Below are 19725 nucleotides of genomic sequence, written 5' to 3'. Positions count from 1 at the left end.
CTGGTTTGGAGATGTGGAGGCTGCTCAGTTGGGCTGTCAACCAAATTGACTGCACACATTTTTTCCACACAAACACTCCGAGGCTAAATCAGGGAAGAGCGAGCGGAAATCGTCTGACGAATCCATTGAAAATCCGCCAAATAGCCTCTTTCCCCGAGGTGTATGAGCCTCTCCCCAGAAAGCTGGAATCCTTTTTGATTCAGCACCGAGGCCTGCTGCGTTATTACGTTTAAACCAAGGTAATTAAATTAAGAGACAGTGCGTCGTCTTATTAACGTGCACATGATGGAGCTGACATCTGCATTGAACACGTTCAGCTTCAAGTCGTCACAGGCAGAAAGACTGAAAGTGAGCTTTAAATGGCTTTTTGAGCACCGCTAATGATTCTCTCTTTATTTATTTTATTTTATTTTTTTGTGAGAAGCTACCGATTGGCAGTTATTTGTGCTGATCTACACATTCTGTAATCTGTCTTTCAGTTTGTACAGTCATAAATCTTCAGTTTTCCCCTGAATTCAACTCTTAAATGTGTATCTGCATTGAAAAACACGTATTTACTATCTGATACAAACAGCTGACAGAGTCATTTTCACTGACTGCATCTGCTCTTAAATGTGTGAATGCACCTTAAAGACGATAAGCTTCTCCTTTTAAAGACCCTGAAAACTCGCTCATGACTCAATATGCAACGATTTCAGTCCTCTGTTAACTCTTCTCATGACTCTAACAGTGAAAAACAGCATCAGCGCAGCCTTGAAAAATAAGTAAATGACCCCAAAACTGTCGCCCAGTTTGGATTCAAAGCCAACTTCACACCATCAGACGGAAGAAGACGATCAGAAGCTGCTGTTGTCCGTCCTCGTACAGAGCAGAGTTCTTCTTCTTCTTCTTCTTCTTCTTCTTCTTCTGCCCTGTGGCCTCCTGCCGGGTTCGTCCGGGGTGGACTGACTTCGGCCTCTTGTGTGTAAACACCTGAGAAACTGCGCGAGCTGCAGGCTTCAGCAGGTTCAGCACCGCGGACAGCTCCCAGACTCATTCAGTCAAACTTTAAATGGGATTTTTCATCTTTTTGTTTGGCTTCTGATCTACAGACGCTCACTTTAATCCTTGAACACCTCGTTAATGTACAAGCTGCACTGTGTTACTGTCAGTGTCACACACAGACTCCAAACTGTGCAAGAGGAGATTCAGTTTATTTCAGTTCAACTTCAGAAGAACTTGAAGTCCTTGAAGGGGACATTTGTGCAAATCCGCAAACACAAATCACACCAACAATTCACGAAAACAATCGAGAAATATGACAAAGTAGAAAAGAGTTGAAGCGAGTTCTTTGACAGAAGAAAAAGACACATTAAGTCTGTGTAGAACATTTTATTCACGATCCCTTCAAACCTAAAGAACTTCGTAGTGACTCACCGACCTCGGAGCCCCCCTGGAGCTCCCTCTGCATCCTCCTCTTGTACCTCTGGGACGACCCTCATCTCAACCCTCATAGCAAACAAACCTGAATGATTGTTTCCTGTCGATCACAGCATCCCCAGCTGCCCCTCGGGTCTCCACTGCCTCGTCGTCTCGATAGTTGTCCACTTTCCAAAGCGCTCTCTGTGCTCGCATTGACGTCAAAGCAGCAGGCTGGATGTATAAAACCCTCCGTGCTCTGCGGCTCACAGGGACTCTTCACACTCGGCTCCGACCTGAGATCCCAGCGGCCGACCACAAAGTTCAGCTGAAGCATCTGGACAGAATAAAGTAAGAACTGCTGCCTTATTCACGCTTTTTTAATTTGGAGTGTGAAGTTTTGTCGATTTGGACAGATTTGTGCAGGAGAGGACATGGCAGGTAGAAAGAAGACGGTGCAGGCAGATCAGCAGCATCCAGAGACGTTTCAGTATCCGAGTTTTTATTCTTTTTATCTGTTAAATTCAGCTGATATCCATGAGAACTTTTCTTTTTTTGTACTTTTTAAATCAAGTTTAATCCTCTAAAAAGTTCCAAAATCTTGTTATGTGCTAATGTTTCCCTGCAGGAATGCATCTCATGATCTGTGGAGGACAAACATCCTGTAGTTTAAACATAAAACCGGCAGCTCATCATGACCAAACGCCTGTTCTACATTTAATAAAATTAATGACAGATTGCATGTTGAAAATCAGCCTCAGCAGCAATGAAATGAGCGTTTTTCCTTTCAGGCATCTGACTCTTAGCATGAAGCTGGTTGACTTTATTGACGGCCGTTAATGCATGACAGCAAAAATGAGAATTTGCAGCAAAAAAAAGGCGCAACAAGCAGTGTTTAATGTGACTAACTGTTCACTGATGATTCCGTGATGAACTGTCTGTATGTCATCTTAATGAATTCCTGTGCCTGCAGGACATGAAGCCAGTGCCCCTGCTCCTGCTCCTCTCCTCGCTCCTCCTCTCATCGCACCTCCGCCCCGCCGCCGGCAGACCGCGCATCCATCCCGGCTGGCTGGATGGCAGCGGGCGCCTCCAGACGCAGCAACTGGACGAGGTGCTCCTGAGAGCGGCCGCCGCCGGGGACAGCACCGCCTCAGATCTGCTGGGCGACAACATCCTGAGGTTTCTCCAAAGAAGGAACCCGGACCCCCTGCGGCTGCTCCCACCAGAGGAGGAGAGCGAGGAGGAGGCAGTGAGGACGGCGGCGCAGCTGTTGAAACGGAGCGAAGAGCCGCCGCTGTCCATCGACCTGACCTTCCACCTGCTGAGGAATATGATCCAGATGGCCAAGATGGAGAGCCAGAGGGAGCAGGCTCAGTTCAACCGCAAAGTCCTCGACGAGGTCGGGAAGTAAAGCTCTATTAAAAAAAAAAAAAAAAAAAAAAAAAAAAGCCTCATTAAAGCAGCCCAAACGCTGTCTAAGTATTCAAGACCTCTGACGTTAGTTGTTGTTTGTGCGCCTTCCTTCTTCTCCACAGCATTTTACGCACAAATGGTGCCAATTTACGCATCACAGCATCCACGAGTATAATGTAAATTAAGTGTTATTTAAAGACTTTGTTGGAAAATATGGAACCGGACTTCTCAGACCCCCTGTCCCCTCTCTTCACCCCCACCTTCACCTCCACCCTCACCCTCCTCACACACACTCCTCTCCGCACTGGACCTTTGGAAGCTGTCGGGTGTCTCTGGATTTCACACTCTGACATTTGGACACATGTAATCTGGATATGAGCCACTGTTCTTTGTCATTTGTCTCTCTGAATGTTTCCATGCTTGAAGTGAAAATGACAATTACTAAACTAAAAAACACCACCTGCAGATGACTGAGACACAATTAGCCCATAAGGAGCCTTTAAAATGAAAAAAAGATTACTATAACTGTGCAGGGTGTGAAATAATGAGGCAGGAAAATTCAAAACTCTCCTTGTTTCTTTGTTTTAATCCACTCTGGTTGATCAAACTTCATGGAATTGATTTGTGTGAAAATGGATCTGAGGTGGAGGGAAAGTTTGGTTTTCCATCTAAACTGTCGGCTCTCATCCTCTTTTTCGTCCCTTTAGTTTGAGCGGGAGCACTACCACCTGTACTGTACCAACTGTAGCATGCTAATCTACAAAAAACAAACAAAAAAAGCTTTATTTTACCGTAAACATTCATGTCTGACACTGATCACGTCGTCCTTGTTTTAGCAAAAGAATAAAAAAGCTTTTTTTTTGCCATTTATATTTTGTAATAAAAAAGTTTGAAGTAAAAATCACTGCTTTCGAATCTGTTATTGTAGCCTGATGATGATGATGATGATGATGATGATGATGATGATTGACCAGCACCTGAGAATCACATTATGCGACAGGTGGTGGAGGTCACTGCCACGATGATCCTGTCATTCGCTGCTCAGACATCAGCGTTCAGTTGTTCACTATCTGCTGTCACATTCATGTATTCATTAGTTGTTCATCGCTGTATTCACTGCATTTATTCACTCATTCGTATGTTCAGCAGTTCTTAGTAGTATTAATGCCTGTACAGAACTGTAAATGAGCTTAAAACGCCTATCCAGGCGTTCCCGACGTAAACTGAAAGCTGTCTGGAGTCCACGCTTGGTTTTGGTCTCTTCTGAAAGGAAACACTCTGAATTTTTACCCCCAGCAGTCAGAATCAGTGTAAGTGCTGCAGGCATTGACTCACAGATGTTTGAACACACTGATGTAGAAGCTGTTTACGTCTGCCTGAATATTTCCACGTAAATCGATTCCTGCAGATGACTGTTTCTGTTCCTTAATAGCTGGAAAACACAATGGGACCGCAGCATGAAGCCTTACTCGAGTCCGAATTCAATAAAAACCGATAACAATACAACGGAAAATCAATATTTTGCATGTTTTTCTAATGGCATGTCAAGACATTCTCCGAAAAAGCCCACTTACTATATCCATCTATATTCAGGGAATTTATATTTAGGCTATCCATACTGATATTTAGGCCATTTATCTTTAGAATTTCAAATGGTGTAATATCTCGATTTGCACTGAATTTGGATGTAAACTACCTTCTGAGGCAGCACATCCTTGTTTTTGGAGTTTCATTGTCCGTACAAAGCAGCAGTCATCTGCACAGTCACTTACAACTGACTCGATGTTCACACAAAGGACAGAGGGAGGCACGTCTTTTTAATGTGGCCTCTCATTGACTATTGTTGGCTGCAGAGATGAAGTGGAAGATCCTAATTAGTCAAGTGAGGTGTCAATGGAAAGGTCAGAGTGCAGCGGCCATTTTGACACCAACAGATCCCAAACACTTACATAAAAATTGGATTATTAGCACGTCTGCTAGAACGATAAAACAGCTTCCTGTGGATTATTATCATGTTTGGGTCGTTTATATCACAGTGTTATCGATCGGTGAGTTGGGTCAGTTGCTGTTATATTTACAGTCAGCTGTTATTAAGAGCAATGCAAGGAAGCAATGTTTGGGAATCCGGTTTTGAGCTGATGTTTGTGTTCACTGCATTCAGCAGCTTCCTGTGAAAATCATCACCTCCTGTGTTTTGTTAGTAAATTAAATAAAACCCATCAGTCTAATCGGACCCCTGCTGGGCTGCAGAACATTGATGAAACATGTTAACTGCAGTGACATTCGAGGTTTGATCACTATCATCTGTTAAAACTTATCGTTGCAACAGAAAAACATTTTCGAAGAGAGAAAACAAAGACAGCAGGCAAAATGGCCTCTGGCTCCTTTGTTTCTGACTCAGTCCAAACTGTGGGTGTGTTACTGATTCTTCTGCCATATCACCCTGTCTGTGTGTGTGTGTGCGTGTGTGTGTGTGTGTGTGTGTGTACTTGTCCTTGGAAAAACACCGGAACATGTTTGTAACCAACAGAGTGAGGACATTTTTTCAAAGCGAGGACATTTTGGCCCGTCCTCAAAGTGTTGTTTGAAACTTGGTTTTAAGGGTCATCTTAGAATTAGGCTGAGATTAGGCTCAGGCTTAGTCATTCAGGTGTGATGGGTTAGGATTTAGGGGGACGCATTATGTCAAATGTCAGGGTCCTCACAAATGTAGAAGTACATGTATGTGTGTGTATGTATGCATGTGTTGTTCAGTGTCATCTCGCTCATTGTGCTTCACAAATGCCATCACACATCACTTTGTGGATCAAAGCACTGACAAACTTGTGTGTCACTGTACTTTTAATGTGCAGAAGAGACTCTCAGTGTAACAATTCACGTCAAAAGATCCAGAACACGACGCAGACTCAGTGACTGAAGCAGCTCGTGGCTGAGGTTATTTCTTACTCTGCATGAAAACATGTGAAATTGTTTGTTTCGTGCATAAAGGTAAATCATGTCATTTACAGGTCGACATTCATGTCATTTCTTTAAATTCTAGACTTCGTTTTGAACACCAACACACCAAAGACAGACGTGTCGTGTCTCTGCAGCATTAAAGCAGAATCAGGGTTACAACATTTCAGTGTTTTCACAGTTAAATAATGAAGAATCAATCGGGACCGGGACTGAAACTGAATGAAGATTACTCTGACAGACGACGTGATGGTGTATTTATAAAACCCCACAAACTGTTCCAAACTATCAGATTACACAATGAAACAAACACGTGCAGCATTTTTTTAAAATGATTATTATCATCGAAAAAAAGATCAATACGACATTTTGGAGCGATGCCTAAAAAGTAGAAAGCACATTTTAATTTTGACTCGTCAGAACTGAATTCCATTTCTGATATCTGAGAGAACAACTGTCTCCAACGAACATCACCACAACTGAACTGTTCGTATCAAGTCATGACTGATTTTCCACTGTCAAAAATAGTTTTCTGAAAACATAAAAGATTTCTCTTTATAAATAAACAGTCACCTCTAATATAACATTTAACTCCCAACATGCGCCTGCCTGTCCACCACACCTGGACGTCCTCCACCCTCCTCTTCACACACCCCATAATCAGGACAACGTTAGCTGTTTGTGCAAAATCTTCAAACCATTCCTCCAACAGTCAATGTCATCTCAATTCCTTAAAGAATAAACTTGATATTATTCATTTTATTATTGTCAACAAATCTCGTGAAATAAACAAAAGTTCGTCGTCCGAGCTCCAAACCCCCCCCCCCCCCCCCCCCCCCCCATCGGCTCCTCCTGACACTGATTTCTTCAGAAATCACAAATAGTGTAATTTTTAGAGCCAATCAGACAAACAGCATGAGCACTTCTTTAAGCTAAATACCAACACCAACATGCTAACATGATAGCTGGTGTCATGTTTGCCATCTTAGTTTAGCATTTTAGCATGCTAACATTTGGTATTTAGTAGGAAACCTGAGGCGGACAGGAATGTCCAAAGGAATCACCAAAGTTTTAACAACTCATCCTGAAGGGGATGTGAGCGTTTGAACCAAATTTCATGCCGATCCATCCAATAGTCATTCTGATATTTCAGTCTGGAGCAAAGTGGTGGATGGACTGACAAACGTGACTCAAGTGGGAGTAAACGGTGCATTTGTTGGGGACTATTTCCAGCCATGGATTAATACACATTTGGTGCTGTAGTGGGTATTTATAGGATCATTGCTCATTGCTGTGTTGTTAACAGTTTGGAGGTCTGTGACACACAGGAATGAAATAGATGATTTTTTTATGGGATTGTTGACAGTCAGAGGAATAGAAAAGTCTTTTCCTTTAAGCAAACAGTGTGAGACGGCCAACCTGAACCAAAACTCAGCTGTAGAGGAGGCAGCATGGATCGGTTTATTTCCTGGTCATACATGCTACAGTCCTGCCGACAGTAATAAGCTTATCTGCCCACTCCTTCAGGTTTACATCCTGCTCGTTCTCCTGCATTAAAACACACAACTCAGCTGTTCAGTTCACACTTTGCTGCATGAATTGACAGAATAATGTGAAAAATGAGTCAACGCTCAGAGATTCTGTGTTATTGACTTTAATCCTCACATTGTTTTTTTACATGTGAAAAGATTTATAAAACTGACAAAATGCAGTAACTGTAGTCTTCTACGGAAGCCTGTAAAAAGTATTGTGACAGGAAGCTGTGAGGGGCTTTAAATCCTGCAGAAAAAGACACACATGAACAAAATCTTTCTACTTTCCTCCCACAACACAACACAGTGCTGAATCCACTGCATACGTGTCCTGCGAGCTTTACGTGGAGAGATATATTTACACACAATACGTCGGCTTGTTCACTGAACAATGGCAACAATGTGGGAGGCAAAAATCCAGCCAAGTCAGTCTTCGTGCATCGGGGCTGCTGCAGGAGGAAGCACAGATGGATAATGTATATGAAGGTACGATTTGAATCATTTATGCTGTTATTTTCCCCGCGTTGTCTTTGTTGTTTGGCGCTCGTTGCGGCTGAATTCGCTCGCCGTGGGTTTCTTCCAGAGGATTATGGTAAACCTCTGTGTCCGCCTCTGTTTCAGGTTTCCTCCGGACTGCAGCAGGGACCTCGAGTAAAGAACAAAAGACGAAGTATCATGAGATCAGTGTCTTCATCCCACGCCTAAACAACCACCAGCGACTCTCCAGCTGCTCGGCCTCGTGTTCCCACGCCGTACAAACGCAGCACGGAGGAGGATGCTGCTGTTGCCTTCGACTGAGTCAGCATGGACACACTGATGCTGTCCCCTTCCTGGGAAGATGAGGGGAATCCTTCACCCTCTGCAGCTCTCTTTATGTAAGTGGTCTGGTTAGAGATGATTTCACACATCCCCTCTGTACGATACACAGCGAGCTGCTGCTGCTGCTGACTTCAGACTGTGCACATGTCCAATATTACAATTAATCAGCAGAGCAACAGGAACATCTCCAAACAGGCTCTGACACATTTGCCCAGCTTCACTTCGAGTACTTTTTCTGCAGCTTCAGAGATGAGTGTGTCTGCAGCACGTTCAGAGAAACACACACATTACAAGTAAAGCTCTGATGTTCTGCCATTTCATTGTTTTTATATCGTCTCTAGCATCTTAGGACACTATCCACTTAAACCTTTCTTTGAACACTCGGGGGCAGCAGAATCATTAGCATCCATCTGTCGTGTTTCTCTTTTAGCTCTGTTTTTGGTCTCCACCAGCTCCGAGGGGAAACTTCTGGCTCTTTAGCTTTAGATGCTCCACCATGTTCACCAGCTAGCGGCTAACTTTGTCATTTGGAGCTGAGTCAGCGGTGTACAGAGATGTACATAACAGCGCTATTTCTATTACTGATTAATCTGTTTATTTTTATGATTAATATTCCTAATTTTGTCTGTAAAAAAATGTGCTCAAATGTTCATCACAGTTTACTGGAGACCAAATTGATCTCTTGAAATTGCTTCCTTTCCAAAGCAGCAGTTTCTCACGTTTATGAGACTGCAAATTTTTTTTTGACATTCTTGCTTGAAAAATGACTGAAATGATTAATCAATTATCAAAATAGTTGGTGATAAATTTTCTTTCAATCAGCCTATCAGTTAATCAAGTAATCATTGCAGAACTCTGGAAATCCATTTATTTAACTGTTTATATCAATAATCAACATTTTGACTCGAGATAACTGAATTGTTTGCCAACTGGTCAAAACTGCACTTCATAATGTGTCAAAATTGAATAGGTTGTTTGCGGATGATGCCACTTTGCTCTTTTGTTGTGGCGCGAGCTGCAGATGGAGGGCAGGAAGTGATTTTCTGCATAGGAAGCTCTATAACACACACTCAACATGCTGATGTTTTGCATCATTTACGGTTGCTCAGATTTCTCAAACCAAGAAACCACGAGGAGCTTTTATCAAGTACCAAAAGTTGTCGTTCATAAGGGTGAAAAATGCAAGAATACGACACAAAGGGCTCCTCGAAATGATTGACAAGGTTTGATTTTAACTTGTTGAAACATCTCTTTGTGTTCAGAGACGGTCTGTCCAATGTGAACAGCCTCCATGAAAACTCTGCCTGCCGATGAAGACCATGAGGTGCGCTTGAAATCTCCAGAAAAAAGCAGATAAGTGAGATTTTAACATTTGCTTTTTTGGTCAGAACTGTAGCTTCGACTTTCACCCACAACAGCGGCGACAGATCTGTGATTCAGGACTGAACTATCAACTGAAATGAGGCTTTCAGGCTGTGAAAACATGTGAGGAGAGGAGACGAGGCCGCAGGGACGCACCTCCTCACCTCCAGCCCTGGAAGCTGAATCACTAATGAGAGGCGTCTGACACTTCCTAAACCACAATCAAACACGCCACAAAGCCTCAGCGAAGCAAAACCCCGATCGATTGGTCGATAAAGGCCGACGGGGGTTCAGAACACAAACAGACGTCTTCTGTCAGCGTCTCAGAATATGAAATCATCTTCAGTCAAAAACCGCAGATACCTCAGGTTTGGTCTCAATATCTGGAGCAGGGGTCTGACTCGTCGGCTTCCTCCGGATCTTCTTCAGCATCATCTCCCTCACCTGAGGACACACACACACACACACACACACACACACACACACACAGAGTAAACAGAGCTGTGTAAGCAGGAGCTCTTCGTGCAGCTGTTTACTGAGACGTTTCAAGAAAATAGAGCCAGAGGGGAACCGTCACCATGAACGTGTTTGTAATTCTGAAAAATAAATAATAATCAATCATCTTTATCAACCAATCCATCTATCACCTTCAGATCTGATCAATTAATCAGAGTTTTTTATGTTAAATTTCTGAAAAGCAGTCAATGATCTTCTTGACTGATTGATTTCAAACAGTTTTGTATTGACTTCTTCTCCCTCACGTCGGCTGAATGAATACAAACCACTTTAAAGCTTAAATCCAGCGTTTGTGCGACACGTGAGGAGCCGCTGATTGGTGTGTTGGCGACAAATGAAAACACTCGTACCGGAGCAGAAGTCCATGTTCATGAGCGTGGTGGCGAGCTCGTCCGTGTCGACGACCAAGTGGCTCAAACTCTCATAACCGAGCTGTGGACACCTCAGGTGAGACGCCCTGTCTGTGGCTGCCATCCTGCACACACACACACACACACATTTGTGAGGACATTACATAGACTTACATTCATTTCTTGGAGAGTCACCTCAACCCAAGTCTGCACCCTAAAATTTAATGATTTACATCATGGGGACCTGCGCCTTGTCCTCATAAGGATGGTGAGTCCCCAAACAGATTTATGTCCCCACAACGTAAGGAACACATGACAAACACACACGATCCAAATTTTTAAAAGCGGATCCTGATAAAATCCTGTTGAGATTCAACTTTGACATAAACCAGAGGACAGTTTGAAGCAACATTCACGCAAACAGAAAGTAGATTTTTTGAAAACCTTCACTTTAAATATGCAAATAAAAACTAAATGTTGACAAATTTGGGCAAAACTCTGATAATATAAGCTGAAATTGGGGACAGCTCAGAGTCAGATATCGCCTTCGTGTGCTTTAACTTTAATCTGCAGCTTTTGTAGTATTGAACACTTCAACAGTACATCTTTAATGAGGCTGTTGGTTTTGAATCAAAGGCCAGCATCGACTCCATCCCTCCACAGACGCTCAGGTCTGAGCCTCCTGAGGCCGATCGCTGACGGCAGCCTTCAGTTTGCTGTTTGGATCTCCGGCAGCTGGTTGATCGTCTGCTACATAATGTAAACGAAATGACTAAAGGTGTGAGTCAGAGCTGCTCAGAGGAGGCGGCGCTGATCCATAAACTTCACTCTGAACACTCATGTTTGAGAGCGTTCTGCTCAAAGGAAATAACAGATTTAAATGTAGGATTTAAATTCAGATTTTTGCTCGTGTGGCCTCAGTTGATGCAGTCAGATCAGCTCAAACTTATTTAATTTAATCCCAACATGAAATCATTCCAGCAGGTTTCATCCTGTTCTGTGGTGTTAAGTGATGGTCAGATGAGGGCATCATATTGCATTATGGGAAATGTAGGAGCCAGCGTTTTTGGAGTTCAACTCATATTAATATTCATGCTAAACATTAATTCAATATTTAGCGCAGAGAGGATCAGACTGTATTGATCTCACAGTTCGTTCTAGTTTTGTAAATTAGAGAAGAATTTCACTTCCTGACAGTGGACGACAAAACTCGTATGACCTTTTAATGTTGTGGCCGGCTGACGTGGAGCTAATTTTAACGACTTCATCGACTCTTCAGTAGTTTAACTGTTTGAAAATGCATTGTTCTTTAGATTGTTATGAAATCTGCAAACTTGCACAAACACTCGACTTACTTCTCCAGTAGGACGTCGGCGCTCTGTGAGAGTGAAGAGGACAGACAGAAGAGAGGAAAGAGACAGAATTAATCCCATTGTGCTTCACTTCTCTGTGCCAGAGACATCTGTCACAAACGTCGGCGTGCAGAGTCAAAACATGATTTGAAGGAACGCTGCCAGATCGGCCTCGCGGTGTTTACGACCTGCTTCCACTTACTCTATCTGCTCCAGCAGCTGCTTTGGCAGAGGACGTGGATGAGCATGAAACAGTGACACCTGAGGCTCGCACGTCCTCACGCACACACACACATGCACACACACACACACTCTCACACACTCCTCACAGGAGTGATGCAGACACGTTGCATCAGTGGTAACGACGCTGAACTTGCTAACATCCTATTTGTCTCTTCGGGGCCGAATGAGGTCGGACCATCTGCCGCCATGTTTAACTAACTTTCATCACATTTGACTAAAAGAAAACATGTTGAAATCTTGTTTTTAATGAACGAGTCGTGGTGTGTGTTGGTTTACTGAAAGGTGGCGCTCTGAGTAACTTTGGTTTCCTGAAAATGCAAATTAAGGCTGCGATTAATGATGATTTTTTTCCCTCGATTGTTCAGTTTATTAAGATGTCACAAACAGTAAAAAGAGTTTTCTGGAATCTGGACGAGGAGCTTGAATCAGGGGATAATTGGTGTAGATCAAATATTACAATCCATGAGATTTAGTAATTAATTGACTATTTTACCAATAATACTGGAACAAAGACCAATATGTGACACGCCTGACTGACACTTTTAATAAATGAAGTTGAGCTGCAGCCAAAAGTCCCATTAAGCCTGTTTGTTGAGCGTCTTGTCATTCTGTGTATTTCCTGTTGAAACGGTGCGTCAGGTGGGACATAATGCAGCTTCAGAAAGAGTCAGAAAGTTCAGAGACTCTTTGTTCAAAACTTTGAGCAAACTCTTCAAAGTTAATCGATTCCAGCTAAACGTCTGCGCTTGTTTCGTCACCGCTCCGTGACGCCACTCTGAGTCTGAGGGAAAGGATCCAGTGAAGTGAAAACTGCAGCGTGCTGCTTTCCAGGCTGTGAAATGTCATTTCACAAGAACCAATTAAAAGCCTGCACACCGACGCCGAGCAACGAGGCCGACAGGTGAGCCGGGCACTTTCATGTCACCTTCATGACTCCATGAATGTTATTTTGAGCAGGTGTTATAAGTAAAGTTTGTCACTGTGGCTGTAAATGTGCTTCTGTTGGTGGAACAGAACAAAAATCCTCACACAGTTCAGTGTTAGTGCTGATCCACCTGTCTCTCACCTGTATGAACAGCGGCATGTGCGGCTCCTCCATCGTCTGAATGGCCGACTCCACCAGCGTCACGGCGGCCTCCAGCTCGTCACTGCGCCGACGGATGAGAGCCCGAACGTGCCTGAGCTTATCGTCCTGCTGTTTGCTGATCAGCCCCACCAGCTCCTGCTTCCGCTCCTCCAAGATGGCCACCAGGACGTCGAACTGGTGAGCCAGCTGCTCTCGCTGTCGCTTCCCGTTCTCCTGAGGTCAGAGGGAAGGTGGGATATGTCATGTGACTCACTAACCTACAGGCCTCTGGGGTGAGTGTGTGTGTGTGTGTGTGTGCGTGTGTGTGTGTGTGAGACCTCTGTAATGCGGCACACTTCTTCCATCTGAGAGATGACCGCCTGGATGTGGTCGTTGCTGGCGACCAGCAGGGCGATGCCGTCGCTCAGCTCGGCCTGCAAACATGCACAACATGGCTGACTTCAGTCCAAGGCGGCAACAATCCTCTGAAAACCAGCTGAAAACCAGGTGTGCACATATCCACTGACCTACAGGTGGCGCTACAGAAACATGATGGATTTAAATGGACGCGATAACCTCAGATCATATTAGCAGAAAGTAAATCCACCAATCAGCGTTGGCGTCTGTGCAGAGCCAGATGAAGTGTTTCTGAAGGCGCTTTCAGAGGGCTGAGCAGCGCTGGCTCCGCTCTCTCGTTAGTGAGCTCGTCACCACCCAAAGCACAACACCATGAGTCACCGGCGTGCATCTGCTTCGAGTATCATGTGACATCATGCACACTGTTGGAGGCTGTTGCAGCGTCTGTGCAGTTTGAGTGTCGTTTAAAGTGTTATTAGTCTAACAAATGTTCTCCTCGGCCGGATTAAATCAGCCGCTTTTGTCTTTCGGGTTAACCTTTAGGGTGAAGATGGAGGATCAACAACTTTCCTCAAGCTCATCTGAATTTCAGATGAGTGAATCAGAGACGGAGTGAGCGATGGAGAGGCCGCCGCTGAAATGTCAACAAAGCCAACTGCTCGATAACACGCCGGACGCCGCCGGCGCCATCTGCATGACAACGCTGCTGCTGCGCCTCGTCTTTGTGTGACTTTGTCTCAACAGATGTGTTTGATGTACGTCTGGTATCACAGTAACTACAGTATTTCCCTCTGCAGCCAACTTCAATATAAAAATAGATTTTACTGCATCAATAATAATCTAATATTATGATAACGTAACATTTTGGCTGCATAGTGAGTACTTTTACTTTATACTCTCAGTAGATTTTCTTGACAATACTTCACATACTTTTGTTTACATGAGATTTGAATGTAGGAGTATTTACAAACTGTGGTATTTCTACTTCAGGTGTTAAAGGTGTTTGAACTAGAGTGAAGTTAAATGAAGTGAGGCTGAGTAAAGTGAAATGAAGTGGTGAAAACTGAAATGGAACGCAGCAGAATGAAGGAAAGTTGAATGAAATAAAGTGGAGGGGAGTGAAGTGGTGTGAGCTGGAGTGAGGTGAGGTGGGATGTGATGAGGTGTGCAGTGACCTAAGTGGGAATGACAAAATGAAGAGTTGAACTGTTGTGAAGTGGAACATGGTAAGAGGTGACCTGTGGGGAGTTCTGAGGTGAAGTGAAGCGAGCGGTTAGAAAACACCTCACGAAGCTGACGGCTTTGACTCTTTACCTTCTGTCTCGCGTAGACGGCGCTGAGCGGTGCGACGTCGCAGTCTTTGTGCTTTCCGAACACTTTGCACATGGAGCAGGTCGGCGTCTCGCAGGACAGGCAGTAGATGTTGATCTTCTCTTCTTCGTGGTCTTCACACATCAGCCGCTGCTGCTGCTGCTCTCGCTTCACGTCCACAAGCCTGGACGTGGTATAAACATACGAAGTGTGACTGGATCATCGAAGGTTTGTGAACAGCTTTTTGTTTTCTCGACCACAAGACCTGGCACCCTTGTGGATGCAGCTAGCCCAGCTGGGTTTACGTCTGCTGCCGCTGACGTAAACAGACGTCAGTGGATGATGGAAGAACACAGTTTGACTGACGGTGGTTGTTTTTTTGCCACCTTGGAACCAAGAAGGTGTCACTGCTCCCAATAACTCAGTCAGCTTCCCACTGTATTCATCCAAAGGGGATAATGAATGTATGCTTCCGTGTGATTCGTCACTATGATCACAGCGTGTGATCGATCCAGTGCCAAACGTTCAATTATCCCACACACAAACACACCACAGTCCCACCAGGGGTTCCCTTCAGGACCTCACAGGGAGGCCGCTGGGACAGGTGTGGTATCGTGTGGAGCGTCCTACTTAACGAGAGGCTTATTTAACGGAAGCAAACATTTATGCAATAAATGGTCCTTTGTACTCTGACGTAGGTGTCTCTGACAGAAATGATGATTAAGTAATGAGAAATTTTTTCCACACATCAAAAAATGATGAGACACTACAAGTTACAAAACATTTGTGAACCTCACAGTGAACAATCACGTCTATTTTAGCCCACACAGATAATGAGGGGAGTCCTGTCCTTCTGTCTCTAATGAATGCCAACATGTCTCTTCTTCACCGGTGACTCACTCGGCTTCTATTTTAGAGTGAAAGTGATAAATCTACACTGAGGACGACTTAAATATCACCGTACAGTCGTAGTAAGCGTACACATGAAGAGGCTTCTCTGCAGATCCGTAAGTCGCAGTGAACCTCACACAACACAACATATTTTAAAGCATCGGCTGGTTGATATTTCATAACCAAATGAACAAAGCTGTGACCACATTCAGGCCAATACTTAAAGTGTTGCGTATGATCGGCCTGATTTGCTTGGCCGCATTGCTGAAGGTATTAATTATGAAAAAGGTTCACAAAGCAAGTAAAACTACAACCGTCCTGAATCTCTGCAGCTCCCTGCAGTCAGAAGTCGCTCTGATTCAGAAGATCTGAGCAAAATTCTGCATTTTAGAAACACAAAAGACACAACTTTTCTCAAGTGTGTCACCTCTGAGCACAGTGAGACCATCCGTCGTTACCTTTATGAATGATACATACAGAAACCTTTCTCTGATGCTCCTCACCTGTTTTCTACACACACACGTTATATTTAGAACTTTAAGTCTATAACCAAAACAGCATGTGCACAAAACCAGCCAAAAATCTGTCATAGTGAAAACAAACAAGGGAAAACGGAGGAGAAAATAACCAGTGTGTCATTATTTAAAGGCAAACAACCATGAATTTAAAAAGAAAATGACCCCTTCGTGCTGTTTTCTCCCTTTAAACTGCTGTAAATATCATTTTAACGTCAGTTTGACGTATTGACTGCTGTGACTTTATTATCAGCCTTAAAATGTTAAACTGCTGTCTGCTCCCAACTCTGCATGACCCTCAGAGAAAGGCTGCAGTCAGAAGCCTGTGGACAGTAATGGAGTACAATACTGCCCCCTATTGGTAGTCACTCGTATTACAACAACATGCAGACTTAGATTCTATATAAAGGCTTTTCCTGTTAACCTTATAACTCCATTATACTGTTAGAAACCTTTGATCAAAGTTTGCTTAGAAATCCTAAATGAGGGGATTTAAGTGTTGCTCCTTTTCCTTCATGTTGATGTCTTAATCGACACCCCCCTCTGACTCTAAAACCTAAAACCTGAAACCTAAAACTCTGACTCTAAAACCGAGCCTCAACCCTCAAAAAGCAGTGTGGACCTGCGGGGACCTGCCATTGTCCCACAGTGACAGGAGGCCCCCACAGGTAGGTGTGTAGTCACAAAAACACCCACCTGGAGGACTCCTGCCGTCTGTAGAGGTCGATGATGTTCTCCACCAGCAGGTTCCTCTGCAGGCCGAAGACTCCGTGGCGGTCCAGGACCACCTCATGGCGGCACGACGGACAGCGAAAGCGACTGCCGGTGACCGCCATGCTGGAGGAGCCGCGGGACTGGGACAGAGGGTTAGCTGACTGGATGGAGACAAGAGGAAAGGTTTAACATGAGTCTGCTCAGGTGTGACAACCAATGAAGGAAAAGATTTTCAGTTACGCTCACAGAAAACCTCAAAGAGCCCAACGATGGACAAAGAAACGCTGCCATCATCTTCTTTTCACAGTAGATGATCACAGAGTCGTCATTTCCTCCAGCGACTCACATGTTGGACCTGGATTATTTAAGGTTGTTTCACCTGACAGCCTCAGCGTCATTACTCTTCTCTTTACACCATGTTTACAGCTGCTGACAGCTGATATTTGTCGTCTAATCCCAGCGTGAGGTGATGTTTTGTGGTTGCTTCACTTTGATGTGTGTCAGTGTGTTGAAATCCAACAAGTGCTGCATTACTACCACTCACATGCAGACATTTACACGCAGGGCGAGGTAAAAATATAATCACCTTAACGAGAAACTGAAGTTAAATAGATCTTTAGTTTACGTTCTTGCAGCCTGCTCGTGTTCATGCCGTCCAAGGAAAACCCAGAAAAGCGAGGACAGACGGTCCCTTTTGTTTCTCGTGGTGTGTTTTTAGCCATATTCTGACACACTCATCAGTTTGGAACACATATGTGGCAAAAACTGAGAAGTTTCCAGAAATTTGCTGGCATGAAAATGGTCAAAGGAACAACCCCGTGAAGCTGCCTCACCTGGAAGATGTCGTTGGCACACTTGCGGCACAGGTTGTGCTGGCAGGGCAGGATGACCACAGGTTTGGAGAAGATCTCCAGGCAGACCGGGCAGATCAGCTGCTTCTCCAGGTTCTCCATGACGGCTCCTCTGCCGGCACCGGGCCCAGAGCTGCCTGCCGATGGAGGCTTGAAGCCCAGAGTAAAGTTCATCACCTCCAGAGGCGGAGAGTGAAAGGTCAAAGTCGACCGACAAGAAGCTGGAGGAGATTCTAGCGACTTCCTCTGGAATCTGACATCCGATTCATCAGTCTGGACTTTTTCTGCCTTCAGAGTCTTTTGCTGCTGTTTTTAGTCGTTTTTTCTCCGTCTTCTGTTCTAGCTCTTACAAAGTCTCCTTCCCCAGCTGTCCATCGCTTTAGCCCTCTGCCAGCTTGCCTAACCCCCATGTAAAGACCCCCCCACGCCCCTGTCTCAGCCCCACAGCCGTCGCACTGTTGACTGTTGATATTTTTAGCTCCTCAGTTTGTTCTGGCTTGGGTTACTGTCTAAACTGCGTTCCACAGCCGGACCACTGGAAAGTCCGGGCGCGGCACAGGATCACGATAGTAATCAGCACCAGGGTTCAAATGGTAGTGTTTGTACGAAGTCTGATACTTCAGAGGGGATCCTGGTGGCATAATGCAACCTCTGGCCGCCATGTTTGAGGTCATTAGCACTTCGGCATAAACAGCTCGCTCCATTTCTCAACTTAGACTTTGTTTGTCACAACAGTTTTCAGAGCAGAGTTGTTGATGAGAAACTGATGTAACCCACTGGTTTGTATTGTTTAGCGAGTTTAGTGCTTCCTTTAGTCTCTGAAGTGAGTCAAAGTGAAAACTGCAGCTGCTGACTCAACCGTGATTCCTGAGAAGTTGGGGTGCTGATCCTTTCTGACATAAACTGACCTGAGAACAGCTCAAAGTCAATATATTTGATGTTCAAACTGATCAGCTTCATTGATTTCGGTAAATATCTCTTATTGTGAATCTGATGCAGCAACACGTTTCACAGACTGAAAGATGTGGAACCTCCAAAAACACCTGTTTGAACATTCCACAGGTAAACAGGCTGATTGGTCACAGCTGAGAGGATCATGATTGGGTATGAAAGAGGCGTCCTGGAAAGGCTCAGTCGATCACAGAGGATTAAACCATAACATGATATGATTTCAGTCAAAATACAGACGATAACACTGAATTACTTTGGTTAAAGTTAGAAAAACAACTTGACTTTCTGATGCTGAGAAACTGAGTTCACACACTCAGTTCTGTATCCTGCACATTAGATATTTCACGAGTATTCTTGTCTAACAGCTTTCCTGACTGTCAATGGAGAGAGTGACAATAATACAATACTACAGCCAGCCAATCAGAGCACTGGCTCATAAATATATGAAAAGTTATTAATAGCACTCAGGGCTCGATTCATGAAATCTATACGTCTCTTTTTTAATATTTAATACCCGCTGAGTCGTGCTAAATATAAAACATGAACCGTGTTCGAGTCATCGAGGCAGAAGAAGCAGCGTGACAATAAAACAGACAGAGAGCCAGAAAACGTTCAAGCAGATTCAGAACGAGAAGATTTCCCTGAATCGAACACGACGTCTGATGTTCTCATCTTCGGCCCTCTGCTGTACTTCATGGGATTCAGAGAGAGACTGAATTTACTGAAAGTCTCTGTGTCAAAGGTGCAGCATCACCAAAACACCTGCAATTAGCGACCACTGTCATCATGTGATGTGTTTTTTGTCGGGAAATGTGGGGATTTTGAGGATCAGAGGAGGAATTTTTGTCTACATGTGATGGTTTTTTAGGTGGAAGTCAAACAGAAAACTTGGAAGATCAGTTTCACCAAGAATAAAACTTCTATGTAAATAGTTTAATTGCTAAATGTGAGAAATATCAACAAAATGTAACTAATACATTGACAATGAAAAGGAGTTTGGCTGCATCGGATGAGACTGATAACGGTGATGCTTCCTGTTCGCTGGATATCAGATTGACTGACCTGCAAAGGTCAAAATGAGTCTAACGACTGTTTTTTTTAATGAAAAGTGTCTGAATGTGGATTG

The 19725-nt window shown here is 44.1% G+C and overlaps 2 protein-coding genes and 1 long non-coding RNA gene across 5 annotated transcripts; 2 read left to right on the top strand and 1 right to left on the bottom strand.

Moving 5' to 3' along the window:
* Positions 1 to 1419: 1419 nt before the first annotated feature.
* Positions 1420 to 3715, top strand: uts1 (urotensin 1). 2 transcript variants are annotated; one of them, XR_013078524.1, is made up of 3 exons: positions 1420 to 1749; positions 2372 to 3457; positions 3528 to 3715. XR_013078524.1 is itself a non-coding variant. In XM_076756663.1 (2 exons), the coding sequence occupies exon 2, from the start codon at positions 2375 to 2377 to the stop codon at positions 2810 to 2812; it is 438 nt and encodes a 145-aa protein (XP_076612778.1). In that variant the 5' UTR covers positions 1420 to 1749; positions 2372 to 2374; the 3' UTR covers positions 2813 to 3715. The 2 variants fall into 2 exon arrangements, 1 of the variants encoding a protein (XP_076612778.1); XM_076756663.1 differs by having other exon boundaries at positions 2372 to 3715.
* A 3971-nt stretch (positions 3716 to 7686) lies between these two features.
* LOC143336464 (uncharacterized) lies at positions 7687 to 15688 on the top strand. 2 transcript variants are annotated; one of them, XR_013078526.1, is made up of 6 exons: positions 7687 to 7787; positions 7923 to 8176; positions 9383 to 12844; positions 13022 to 13260; positions 13910 to 14121; positions 14697 to 15688. It is a non-coding gene; the product is annotated as an uncharacterized LOC143336464 (long non-coding RNA). The 2 variants fall into 2 exon arrangements; XR_013078525.1 differs by having other exon boundaries at positions 9383 to 13260.
* Positions 7781 to 18018, bottom strand: trim54 (tripartite motif containing 54). The gene is made up of 9 exons (XM_076756662.1): positions 17631 to 18018; positions 16780 to 16958; positions 14681 to 14861; positions 13348 to 13443; positions 13010 to 13243; positions 11704 to 11726; positions 10349 to 10473; positions 9846 to 9926; positions 7781 to 7947 (listed from the first exon to the last, which is right to left on the bottom strand). Exons 1-8 carry the CDS (start codon positions 17820 to 17822, stop codon positions 9859 to 9861), a joined length of 1098 nt encoding a protein of 365 aa, XP_076612777.1. The 5' UTR covers positions 17823 to 18018; the 3' UTR covers positions 7781 to 7947; positions 9846 to 9858.
* Positions 18019 to 19725: the final 1707 nt, after the last annotated feature.

The sequence above is a fragment of the Chaetodon auriga genome, chromosome 18 (genome assembly GCF_051107435.1).
Source record: "Chaetodon auriga isolate fChaAug3 chromosome 18, fChaAug3.hap1, whole genome shotgun sequence".
NCBI classification, from domain to species: domain Eukaryota; kingdom Metazoa; phylum Chordata; class Actinopteri; order Chaetodontiformes; family Chaetodontidae; genus Chaetodon; species Chaetodon auriga.
Note: the sequence above shows the minus strand (reverse complement) of the source record. Positions and strands in the feature narration are given on the sequence as shown.